The sequence below is a fragment of the Xenopus laevis genome, chromosome 3L (genome assembly GCF_017654675.1).
Source record: "Xenopus laevis strain J_2021 chromosome 3L, Xenopus_laevis_v10.1, whole genome shotgun sequence".
Taxonomy (NCBI): Eukaryota; Metazoa; Chordata; class Amphibia; order Anura; family Pipidae; genus Xenopus; species Xenopus laevis.
Genome location: NC_054375.1, coordinates 33,873,592 through 33,887,390, shown reverse-complemented (window position 1 = coordinate 33,887,390; position 13,799 = coordinate 33,873,592). Strand labels below are relative to the sequence as shown.

Here is a 13,799-nt window from a genome sequence, read left to right as displayed (position 1 = left end):
TATGGAATGTTGCAGATATTTGTCATACCAAGTATATGTGTATTGTGTGTGAGTCTTTGTGGCTTGTTGATGCTGGTGGTGTGTAGCACAAAATATAAAATGGCACATCATTGCACAGATCATGATCTAGGTGTCAGGAGCACTTACATAGTCACTGGCACACAATAGCAAATGCTTAACAGATTTGGCCTAATCACAAACCAAATCCAAACCCTCATCACAGACACGTAAAAAATTTTTTTGCTTTATATAAGGTTTGGATTCAGTTCAGCCATGTTTTTGGATGAGCCCAAATCCAAATTGTGCTTAAAAAAGCTCTGACTCAAGCCACACTGAATCGAAGATTCAGAGTATCTTTTATTTTTAATGACTAAATTACATTTAAATTCATTGCAGCTTTTAGTCCCAACACAAGCCCATTCAGCTTTTAGACATCAAAGTGTTTTCCTCAGGGTTCTATAGGTGAAATAATGGCTATAAAACATGTGAGTGGAAGAGAACAGTCCACTCTGTTGGGATCAGTTAATGCTTTTGGCAGTTCAAGTGTTTAGAATAATTTATTTTATGATTATTGTAGCATGCCACATAGAGAGAATCCAGTTAAAGGGGGTTAACCTTGGCCCTTGTTCCTAATAAACAGAAGAAATATGATGTGTTATCATCAGGAGGCCGAGTTGAGCAGGAAGGCAAATTTCTCGGAGATGTTCCACCCGCTGCCATGTGCATAGCTGGAAATAAAAGGCAGTCGTTATGGAATCCGCTATTGTTCTTATCAGACAGCGAGCCACTGGGCTTTTGGATAAGTGCTAAAATACACACTGCTAGATTGACTGTGAGGGACATGCCTTGTGGCTAAAACAGTTCAGGATTGTTTTGAGTAGCTGGTGGCTTTTCAGAGATGGAATGAACAATATACACAGTGACTGGAAGCTTGGCCTTTGCTAGATAGAGAGAACAACAAAGAGTCAATTCAGACCATCAAGCAGATCATTTTACTGTAGAAAAAGTCTGGAACATTTTTGACTCCAGGAAAGGACCTATTTCAGAAACAGAGCTAAACAATGACATGTGACAATATGGCAGCTTCATATTGCATATTTGGAAGCACCAAACCAATGTTTTCATCATGAATAGCCATGTCGGATAAGCTTTTATATATTTCTCAACACACTTATGGGGTTTCTGCCAAGCTTTGTTGACTGTCCACTTTGGCCCATCTCTGATTATGTTGTTTGCAGCTTTCAGGAGTTATTTGGGAAAGAATAGGATGTTTAAGAGAAACAATCAGAAGGCAATGGTAAACCTGCTGCCGGGATTAAGGCTATATAACATATGTAATCTCTCTTATTTCATTTTTAGCATCAAAGCTAGAAAAGAAAGATTAACAGCCCATTTGGCACAAAGGTGGCTGACGGATAAAAGCTTCCAACACAGTTCATCCATTTACTGTATGGGGTAATTCTGATGGCCTGCCAAAATCTGGCAAAAATTGGTAATTTCACTTCTATTGTGCAGGTTAGAAATTCCAATTTTAAAACCACCACATAGGTGCACTAATACAGTCCTCTTCTGTTGGGTCTCCTAGGCTGCCATTATGTTCCAGTTGGTGGTCATTGGTGACTATCAGATTGGATCATCACAATTTGGCTGAACATATTGGTGGTCAAATAAGGTGATGATTTCCTCATACCTCACCAAAGGAGCAGATCTTACGATGTATGGCCCCCTTTCGCCATAGGGTATTTATAGTGGGCAGAGAAAATCTGCATAGGGGACAATATTCTATAGATTAGTGGAGATATTAATTTAGTTGCAATACAATACAAGTGTCATGGCAGCAGGCCATAAGGGACTCTTTTCTTCTAAGAACATGTCTATCAGAAAAATCCAAACACAAAGAGGGATAACAGTAATGCTATAAAGTGTCTGCATAGATTACATATATAATTCTTGATTTCAGGGTTTTTAGCCTTTTAAACTGTACTAAAAAAATTGAATTCTTTTTAGGCTATTAGATTAAATTTAGGGATGCACCGAAGCCACTATTTGGGATTCGGACAAATCCTGAAATCCTTCATGAAAGATTCAGCCAAATACCAAACTGAATCCTAATTTGCATATGCAAATTAGGGAAGGGAGAAAGTGGGGAAAACATTTTTTACTTCCTTGTTTTGCGACAAAAAGTTACGTTATTAATTTGCATATGTAAGTTAGGATTTGGTTTTGCCAGGCAATAAGATTTGGCCGAATCCTGCTGAAAAAGGCCAAATTCTATTAAATCCTGGATTTGTGTCTCCCTAATTATATTATATGGCAATATGTTTTGAATGAATAAACTGGAAACCAACCAATGAGATTTAAAATAGATTCGGGCAGTAATTGAGGTGTAAAACATAAAAAATTTGAAATCTATAAAAATAACAATTCATATAAAATGCAAATAAACAAGATTTAGTACAGAACCGGTGCAAATATCAAACCAAAACACTTTGTTCCGACCAACTAACTTTGGTAAATATTTTTTATATTTTAAGCTGTAAAATGTATCTTGTACTAAAGCTGAACAAAAAAGAAATCCACGGGTAGGTTCTCAATAGTGCAAAAAAATAAAAAAATAAAAGTATTTCCCTTAAGTCTTTAAGGTTCCTTCCCTTTTGAGTAGAATAGTACTTTAGCCTCGGTGGTAGTTCCCACTTATAGTGTGGCTGCACATCATCTCATGCTCACACAGCGTACACCTCATACATAATTCCCATAATGCTGTGCGCTTAGACCCAACTTCACACGTGTAGGGTTACGGGTGTCATTTTATTTCATGCAGACACATGCTTCTGGCATCACCATGATGGCCAAAAGGAGTTCAAGGTGAGCTTTCCAATCCTACGGTTTCGGCAGGCTTTGTTGGTGGGGGAGGAGCTGCCCTCATCTACAGAATAAAAGAGAAAGGAAGTCTGAGAGCTAAAAGGAACGTAAAGGATGCAGCAGGGGCAGAGATGAAATCTTCCCAGACTGTGGCCTGTCCCTTCTGTTTCTGACCTAGCTCCACCCACAACAGAAAGAGAGGTTGACATTCCAGAAGGACAGTGATCCTAAGCACATAAGCAAAGCTACAGTAGAGCTGCTTAAAACCAAGATACTAGATGCCATGGAACGACGCAGTCAAAGTTTAGAACTCAATCCAACTGAGGAACTTGAAAATTGCTATTTACCAATTATTCCCATCCAACCTAATAAAGCTTGAGCAACATAGCCAAGAAGAATGGGAGAAATTGCAGGATCCAGATGTGCAAAGCTAGAATACAATAGCATCAATTGCAACCAAAGGTGGGGGTCCAAGTACTGACTCAAGGAAGGTGATCACTTATACAACTACAAACTGTTGATTTCTTTTTTTGTTGTTTAGTTGCACAGAAATTTTTTTTTTCAAATTGTTATGTATTTGATTGAAATCAATACAATTCCTCATTAAATCTATTTTAAGTTCACATGGATGTGGATGGGGGGGGTATTAATTTTAGGTACCTTAACATTGGTTAAGACATCAATAAGAATATCTGAGGGGTGACATGGTTCCACTTACAGGTCTTAATCTTGTTGCTGCAAAGTCTGGTGATCCCTGAGGACTCTGGGAACCATTTTGTCTGACATCTGAAAAAGAAGAGAACTATTGGCTGAAGAGTTTCCCAAAAGTTCTATCACATTCGCTGATACAGTATAAGGAACAGTTTGACTGAAGCACTTTAGTCTAGGTTGCCTTTCCAGAAGTGACACAGGAGGATTCTGTATTCCCACAATATCCCAGCAGTCATTTTTGGCATCTTCTGTAGTACCAGATAAACCAGAAAATAAAGTAGAAACCTGTAGATGAGCCGGCTGCTGCTCCAGGAAGCTGTATTGTTTGGTTGGAGAAAGGTGCAAGGGTGGGAGGTAAGAATGGTGGTAGAGCTGGGGATGGGAGTTCCTGCAAAAAAAAAAAAAAAAAGAGCAGGTGTCTCAAAAACCAGATGCAAACGTATACCCTCTTTAGTGAACAACAACAATATATATCAATTCTGGCACACTTTAATAATAGAATTTGCATCCAATGCATGGACCTCAATCAGAGCAACCTGCAAATCAAGGCTGCGGTTACTTTCATGGTTTCTGTGCACCAAAGCAAAAACTTGTCAGTTTGTAGAGGAGCCAACTCTAAAGCTTGTAGAGGAGCCTCAATTTTGTGACCATTGTTTAGAGCTTTGCACTTGGAGTGTATGCTCAAATGAGCCTTAAAATGCTCTTCCAAGCACAGTTATCTGACTTTAATCAGTTACATTAAACAGACCCAGTAATCCAGCTGCACAGTTAGACCGCCCTCTGCTGCTAGCAAAATAACCTGGTTTGAAATACGTTTTGTTGTATGTGAAAATAAAACTGGCTTCCGTTCCACAGATATAATCAATACCTGGTGCAATACCTTTTTTTTAATTGAGAAATTTCACTAGCTCAAGAGGCATGAGGGAGTTAGTTGTAATTATTATATAGACAAAGAATTGCACACGCACACCTGGCCTCCCAATTAATTACGTACGGTGCCTGGGGTATAGGAGGACAGCCCTCCACAATTCAATGACCACAAGTAACTCCAGCACACCAAGAAGAAATATTGCTGTTACCTTCAAACCATTAGCGAAACAATAATTAGTCGGAATCCATGTGTTGCACCTCCGCCGTGTGTGCTGCAGAATTATTCAAGAAAGAGTGACAAAGAGTCTCACAAGACTCGAAACATGTTGTGTTAAACAATAAACACTGAAGTTTGAGCAGTTAATCTTGCATTTTGGTCGATCCTTGTGAACTTTACTTTCTTGGGTAACTCCAGCACACGTAACTTGCTTAAGGGATTCCTCTCGTGTTTAATGGCAAACCAACAGTAACAGCGTACGCCCCCGTAAACACAGGAGCAAGTAACGTGTCCTGGAGTTACTTGTTGTAATTATTATACCCCCATCCCTGCACACTATTTTGACACTACTATTAGAGAATTCTCTAGGGCAGTGATCCCCAACCAGTAGCTCGTGAGCAACCTGTTGCTCTCCAACCCCTTAAATGATGCTCCCAGTGGCCTCAAAGCAGGTGCTTATTTTTAAGGTAAGTTCTGGTTGCATAAAATCCAGGTGCACTGCCAAACAGAGTCTTAATGTAGGTTGACAATCCACATAGGGGCTGCAAAATGGCCAATCACAGCACCTGTTTGGCACCCCAATAAATTGTTTATGTTAGTGTTGCTCCCCAACTCCTATTACTTCTGAATGTTGCTCACGGGTTCAAAAGGTTGGGGATCCTTGCTCTAGGATAAGGCAAATAGCACTACAAGCCCAGCTGATTTGTCTCCGCCTCATTCTATGTTCCTTTGATGATATAACTAGAATCATCCAGGACATCACTATAAATATAAGTTTACCTCGCTTGTCTCTGAAGTTTCCCCTGATAACTCTTTGACTACCAGTGATGGACTACCACTCTTCCGTTAAATTCTCCTTTCCAAAACCTGTCGTCTACACCTCCTTCTTCTTTCCGAATAATCTGAATGATGGCTCCTTCTGGGAACGTGAGCTCTTCTCTTCTTTGGCCTTCATACTGGTAAAGCGCCCTTGCAAGGCATACTGTATATGAAGAGGAGTTAATTGAAAAGGTCATTAAAATGGTCAGTCTACATACCCTGAATTAGGCTATCATGGAGCTTCACTGTCATCGCCTTTGCTATCAGAAACTCCTACACACACATCTGGTATCTTATGAAATGTAAATCATGCCATTTGTGCACCAGAGAAGGTAGGAAAGCTTATTATTTCTTCAACGGGAGATGCATTTTTTTTATTTTTACTTTTATTCTCACAACTTCAACAGGCCTCCAACTGCGTTATAACCCCTTTTAATTCTATAAACTTTGATCTTTTGAGAATTGTTTTTTTTTTTTGGTCAGAATAGAAAAACCCAAAATGATCCAACAGGTCCCAAGTTGGGTTTACTGCTATCATTCATAATAATCTGGAAATAGAACTTGCATTTATGTGAATAATGACATGCTTAACCCTGTATAACTTCAGGAGTGCATGCCTATTGAAGATATCTCTGCTTATGTAAGAACAGCAACAATTAATATATGAACTTCTAAAAGATGTAAAAACACAGAACTATGCATTAAGCTGGCCATAGATGCAAAGATCCGATCGTACAAATCATTGTACGATCGGATTTCCCATCTCCCGACCCGCCACTAACCATTCAGATCAAAGTCTTACCAGTCAGATTATTAAAAGAACAGATCAGCAATGTTCTGCCCCTGACAGCAATCGTACGATATCTATGTCCAACCAAAGCTAGTGACAGTCTCCCACTGAAAATCGTACGATCGGCAATACATGCAGAGATATTATCGGCAGCCGACAGAAATTTTCTAACCTGTCCGATCGACCAAACGACCGATCTCCGCCGGACGAAAAATGTCGGGACTCTCCACACACGGTTCGAAAATCGTACGAATCCTCGATTCGTACGATCAGATCTTTGCGTCTATGGCCAGCTTTACACTGACCTCCTGTTTGAGTCCAGTCCATTTCCGGTATCCCGGTAAGTTCTTTATTGGCACCACTCTTATGACTTGTATCTGTCCAATTAGCCAGTTTCTGGTTCACAGCAGAATGATTTATGATAGTTATGTACTTTTCTGGCACATAGCCAACTTGCCCACTCTTGTTCCGAGCCTGAAATTCATTTTGGGTAAGTACAGATTAATACTGGAGCATCAGAGAAAGCCAATTATTATCGCTGGTGTGAAGTGGCCCTACTTCCGATCCTGTGACACTCCAGTGGTCTCCATGCTTGCCTGACTCAGGTATCAAACCCATGCTTTTTTTATACTAACCCACGCTTACTATTACATTTACACACTCAAATACTTCAGGCTTTAGACTTGGCCAGCAAAACTGGATCTAGTGAACAACCCAGAACATACAGCAAATGTGTATGTTTTTGTGTAAAGATCTAGATCCTATGCTTCCTAAGGGAATTCCATGGGAAGGCTGAAAGTCTACTGTATATGGCTACATCTATATACAGGACATCTAGTATTCCCTAATTACCTTAACCTATTCTTCTACATCGCCGTGTTAAATGACCTCCAGTTGTTCCCCTTGAGTGATGGAAAGCTCATCAGACTGTGAAGACTGTGGATAGAGCAGTTTGGAGACATGTAAAACAACACATTTGTTCAGGAACTATTTTTATTTTACATTACTTGTTTCTTTTTTAAACAAAAAACACAGAAATTTCTTAGGCAAAAAGTAAGTTTGCACGAGTTCAAGTCCTGATGAACAAGGGGTTATATTGGCAATCCTTACTATACCCTTAAAGGAGAAGGAAAGCTACGGAGGAATTTTATTGCCAATAGATTAGCTGCAGTAGTGCAAGCTAGAATGCTATATTTATTCTGTAGAATGTTTTACCATACCTGAGTAAAAAGCTCTAGAAACTCTCTGTTTGTTTAGAATAGGAGCTGCAGTATTAATGTGGTGTGACATCACTTCCTGCCTAAGTCTCTCCCTGCTCTGGGCTCAGATTACAGTAGAGAAGGGAGGGGTGGGGGAGAGGAGCAAACTGAGCATGCTCTTGCCCAGGGCAATGAGGTTTAAGCTGAAGGCAGGAAGTCTGATACAGAAGCCCATGTGTACACAATAGAAGGAAAGAAATCCAGTGTTTCTTTTGACAGGGGACTCAGAGCAACATTACTTTGGGGGTTTACTGGTATATTTATATGGACCTTTCTGATAAGGCTTACTTAGTTTTAACCTTTCCTTCTCCTTTAAGAGGAGAGTTTAAAAAGTAGGCACAATCTAAATAAAAATGTATGTGATGTGCTGCTTTGCCCCTGGACTTTTTTAGGCATCCCTCAATTTCACTTTTAGAATGTGGTAACCTTATACGGGCAGCTCTTTCTCATTACAAACCATGGGAACTATGTTACCTATAAACAGCACAGCTAACAAGTTCAGCTATGATACTTACTCATGGTTTATTATTTGAGACACAAGCAACACACTTGCAGTGAAATATAATAGTAGCTACAGCAGTGTTCTGATTATTTTGCTTTTCCATGGGAAGACTGAACAAAACTAAATGCTTTGTTTCAGTGGTTGCCGTAAAAGCTACAGGGCTGCTAACTGGGATAGATTATTTCTCAAGCTGCATGTTCATGGGCAGCATTGTATGGAAATGACAATGTAAAGAAATATATGGAGTGCTTGAGCAGAATGAGGCCTTAAAAAATCACTTGGCGGGCCACATCTGGCTTGACTGTCTCTATTTGGACAGAGTTGTAAAGAGTAGGTGTCAGATAGGATTTGCGACAAAAGTTGCAAAATGCCCTGTTATGAAGGTCACTAAAACATCAGCCATAAAGCAAGAAAGCACTGCTGTTTTTTTTAGAAGCATTGTTATTTGAGGAGACACCTTATGATTGGCTAGCTAAATCACAAGCACAAGCAGCCTATTACTTGCTCAGTTTTAGCTTTAATGTACAATGGCCCAACTATACAATAACTGGCCTTAAGTGTTGTTGTAGAGATATGGGAACTACTGATAGGATTCACACAAACAAAAACATTTGCACACCTCCACTAATTAAATCTTCAAGTTTTGGGTGCATGACCATCTGTGTGCCCATACACCAAATCAATACAGCAATAGTTATATCCCTCCAACAAATGGTTTAAGTGCAACATTTCAAGCCTATACGTCTCTTCTTGAAGCTGGACAAAGAAACACATAGGCTTGAAAGTTTTCATTAATCATTCATCTTTTATAAATAACCCCCTCGGTGTATGTTAGTTAATTTTGAATTTATCTCAATATTTTCTGCTAGAAACTTCGATCGCTTTGCGTGGAAAAAAAAAATATTCGATTTTCACGATTTTTTGGGATTTTTTCATCCGATTTTCACTAATAGTCACGATATTGCACGAAACCCAGCGCACATCAAAAAATCATTGGGGCTTCTCCCATTGACTTATATGCAACCTTGACAGGTCTGAGATGCCGGATTTTCAGATTCTGACTTTTCCATCCTCAGGGTTTAATCAATTCCAAAAAATACAGTACGTGATTTTTTAAAGTCCAATTTCATTTCCAATTTGCATGTGAGTTTAGTAAATAACTAATCATATCATTTATTATCCTAAGGCCTTGCCTTAAAATACAAACAATTCTTCATTTGTTTCTGGATTTGCTTCATGATTGTACAATGCCTCGTATCTTTTACTCGATGAATTAAGCTAGCATTAATCAATATTTATGGCCAAACAATTGTTCTACAATTTAATTTTTTAAATGGTGTTCGGGGCACAGTGATCCAAATTACGTTAGTACAGTACCTCTTATCTGTAAAAGCCCAGGTTCAAGTATTCCAGGTAACAGATCCCAGTACATGCACTATCTGGTACTGTGTGATTATTTATTAATAATACAGGCTTTCAGCTTCTCTTTGGAAAAATTACCTGGTAACTGTACAAAACTTGGCAAGGAAAGGGATACAGACGGGAGCCACTTAAGTTCAGACTGGATTCTTCAAATGTCTCACCATTGTCATCACATTCTTCAAAGTCTGTGAAATCAAATTCATCCATCTAGAAAAAAGAAAATTATACTGTATTAATAAAAAATAAAAATAAATTGAACGTTTGTTTATGGACGCCATGGCTAAAACATACATTGCACTGATTGTGCACTCCCATATAATTCACTAAAAAATTTGAATTACATTTTCTTTCATTATGCAAAAAATTTATGATACACATTGCCATCTAGAAATTGGAAGTTATTAAATTACTATACAAGTATGGGATCCCTTATATGGAAACCTGTTATCCAGAAAGCTCTGTGTTACGGAATGGCCGTCTCCCATAGACTGCATTTTTTCCAAATCTTTAAAAGTTGATTTAGTTTTTACCTGAAATAATTAAACCTTGTACTTGATCCCAACTAAGATATAATTAATCCTTATTGGAAGTAAAACCAGCCTATTGGGTTTACTTAGGGGCAGATTTATCAAGGGTCGAATTGCTGTTTAAGTCAATGGGAGAGGTCCAGGGATCAATTTGGAGTTGTTTGCAGCGTTCCTGACATTCGGAGAAAAAAACTCGAATCGAGTTTTTTAAATTCGAATCTGATTTGATTCGAATTCGATTCGAGTTTTTGGCTTGATCCAATTCATCCGAGTTGCAAAAATTTGATTTTTTTTTTTAATAAATTTTGATCGGTCGAATTTATGGGAGTTTAAGGGAGTTACTAAAAACTCACATGAATTTGAAATTCGAACTTTGATAAATGTGCCTCTTAGGGGAGGTGAATTTTCGAATTAAAAAAATTCAAATTTCAAGCTATTTTTTGTGTATTGCGACTAGGGAAATTCGAATAACAAAATTTATCATGCACTCTTTAAAAATTCGACTTTGACCATTTGCCATGTAAAACCTACCGAATTGCTGTTTGAGCCTCCCATTTGGAGTCAATTGGTGGGCTTTGAAAAAAATCAAAGTTTTTTTTGGGAATTGAATTCAATCGAATGCACTATTAATTCGATTCGAATTCTGCTGAATATGAACCTATTCGATCGAAAACAGACCTATTCGGCCAAAAAAAAAACTTAGACTTAATTTCGGTTGGTCTTTTTGAATTGGAATTTCGAAGTTTTTTCAATTCGAAATTCGACCCTTGATAAATATGCCTTTAAATGTTAACATGATTTTTTTAGTAGCCTTAAAGATCCACATTATGGAAAAATCTGTTATCTGGAAACCCCCAGGTCCAGAGCATTCTGGATAAAAGGCCCTGTATCTGTACTACAAGTTTAAGAAATGGATGTGACAACTCTCTTGTACAGGTCCCATACCTGTACAAGAAATAAATGAGTCGTATAGAAGAGGCATTACTTTTGGTGACACATCTCCATTAGACATCCTGGCTTCACTCAGACGTCTCTCCTGCTCAAGTTCTTCATTTGCTTGCATCATGGCACCTGAGAGCCACGCATCTACATCTACACCGACCTGACGCAAGAGCTCCACCCGGGCATCGGCCTTCACCTTACTGACCTAAAGAAAGAATGAAAGGGGTGTGTCCAAGTGCTAAAATCATGGAAACAAAGAAAGCACCACATAACTGTTGGGAGAAGCAAGCTCATCACAGAAGCAGGTAACGGATGCAAATAATAACATAACAGCCTGTCCTCAATTCTAATAAATGAAAGTTTTAAGACTGTATGAGAAGACAGAACTGCCGTTATTTACATCTATGAACAAGGCTCATTATAGCTACTAGGCTTCGAGACCTTAAAGGGATTCTGTCATGATTTTTATGGTGTAGTTTTTATTTCTAAATTACACTGTTTACAAATAATTCACTCTACAATATAAAATTTAATTTCTGAAGCAGAAAGTGTATTTTTTTTAAGTTGTAATATTGGTGTGTAGGCAGCCATTTCAGCTCATTTTGCCTGGTCATGTGCTTTCAGAAAGAGCCAGCACTAGGATAGAACTGCTTTCTGGCAGGCTGTTGTTTCTCCTACTCAATGTAACTGAATGTGTCTCAGTGGGACCTGGATTTTACTATTGAGTGCTGTTCTTAGATCTACCAGGCAGCTGCTATCTTGTGTTAAGGAGCTGGTTACCTTCCCATTGTTCTGTTGTTAGCAGGGATGCACTGAATCCAGGATTCGGTTCGGTATTCCTCCAGGATTCTGCCCTTTTCAGCAGGATTTGGATTCGGCCAAATCCTTCTGCCTGACCAAACCAAATCCGAACCCTAATTTGCATATGTAGATTAGGGCGGGGATGGAAATCTCGTGACTTTTTGTCACAAACAAGGAAGTAAAAATGGTTTCCCCTTCCCACCCTAATTTGCATATGCAAATTAGGATTCAGATTCGGTTCGGCCAAATCTTTGGCAGAGGATTCGGTTTGGCCGAATCCAAAATAGTGGATGGGGGGTGGGAGGGAGGGATGGGGGTGATATCACTCCAACTTGCAGTACAACAGTAGAGTGACTGAAGTTTATCAGAGTACAAGTCACATGACTGGGGGCAGCTGGGAAACTGACAATATGTCTAGCCCCATGTCAGATGTCAACATAAAAAAAAATCTCTTTGCTCTTTTGAGAAATGGATTTCAGTGCAGAATTCTGCTGGAGCAGCACTAATAACTGATGTGTTTTATAAAAAAAAAAAAAACATGTTTTTCCATGATAGTATCCCTTTAAAGATGAGGGACAAAAATATTTCTGTTATAGAAACCTTATTGAGTGGATTAAAAAAAGCATACCCCGCCACTGCTTTTTACATGTGTTTATATACTTTCTACAAGATAATTTATCTTTTTTTCTTTCATGTTTTTACCTAGCAACATCTCTATAATTTAACATGCTTTATAGAAAACCTTTTTTTCTTATTTTTTATTGATTTTGTTTGCCGTGTAAACTTAATAAAACTTTCAGTTAAAAAAAAAAATACCCCCTTATTAACATGAACTCAGTTTCCGAAAAAGTACATAAATATAAATATACAGTATGTCATACACAGCATACACATATTCTCACAGATTGAAAGGAAACCATGACAGTCTCCCTCTCATACGTTTAGGAACTATTTCCAAATTCACCTCAGGCTGGTGGAACCATGCGATTTTTTCCCATCTATATTTTTCCAGTTGACTTACCCCACGTCTGATGTGGTTTGAACCATGATTTGACCCCATGTGAAACATACACCATTCTAAATACCAGTAGTCATTTTTAATGGATGTTTTCAGGGATCATGGTAGGCCGTGTAAAATCACGAGTACGGTAGGTAAAAATGTATTACCTCAGCTTTCCTTACACTTTCCTTTACTTCCTCCGTCTTTAGCTCAATATTGGAAAGTTCTTCTTCAGTGGCAGTTGCCCTTTTAGCTTCCAACCTTTGCAGGACCTAAACGGAATGAGAGATAAAAGCTGAATAGCATGTTCCATTTGAACTTTTAGGGGCAGATTTATCAAGGGTCAAATTTCGAAGTAGAAAAAACTTTGAAATTTGACCATCTAATAGAATCCTCCAAAATTCGAAGTCGGAGGATTTTATACATCGTACGATCGTATTCCGATCATAGTACGATCATACTCTGATCGTAGTTCGAATCGAAGGATTCCCAAAAAAATCCTTCGACTTAAAAAAACTTAGCAAAACACACAGGAGGTCCCCCATAGGCTATACAGCAAGTTGGTGAAGCATTGAAGTCAATTTTTTTTTTAAAGAGACAGTACTTCGGTTATCGAATGGTCAAATAGTCGAATGATTTTTACTTCGAATTGTAGTAAATTAGAAGACGTAGTATCCTATTCGATGTATCGAAAATATTACTTTCTAATTTCTAATTTTTTTACTTCGAAAATTCCCTCGAATTCACTTCGACCCTTGAGAAATCTGCCCCTTAATATGTCAAAATATAAGGAGGCCACAATAAAATTACAGGACTGACCATTCGGGGAACAACTTTTAGGCTGGTAGTCAGTATAGACACACTTTTAGAGGATTGCAGGTACAGGTATGGGACCTGTTATCCAGAATGCTCGGGACCTGGGGTTTTCCGGATAAGGATCTTTCCGTAATTTGGGTCTTCATGTCTTAAGTCTACTAGAAATTCATGTAAACATTAAATAAACCCAATAGGCTGGTTCTGCTTTCAATAAGGATTAATTATATCTTAGTTGGGATCAATTACAAGCTACTGTTTTAT

The 13,799-nt window shown here is 38.5% G+C and overlaps 1 protein-coding gene across 1 annotated transcript in view; it reads right to left on the bottom strand.

The window, feature by feature from the left end:
- Positions 1-2,430: 2,430 nt before the first annotated feature.
- Positions 2,431-13,799, bottom strand: part of fchsd1.L (FCH and double SH3 domains 1 L homeolog) — a 44,772-nt gene continuing 33,403 nt past the window's right edge. Inside the window, 10 exon segments of the mRNA XM_041585558.1 lie at positions 2,431-2,926; positions 3,581-3,648; positions 3,859-3,961; positions 5,441-5,496; positions 5,499-5,642; positions 6,575-6,743; positions 7,122-7,205; positions 9,531-9,659; positions 10,965-11,126; positions 12,890-12,994. Coding sequence (XP_041441492.1) covers positions 2,861-2,926; positions 3,581-3,648; positions 3,859-3,961; positions 5,441-5,496; positions 5,499-5,642; positions 6,575-6,743; positions 7,122-7,205; positions 9,531-9,659; positions 10,965-11,126; positions 12,890-12,994 — 1,086 coding nt within the window. The 3' untranslated portion in view covers positions 2,431-2,860.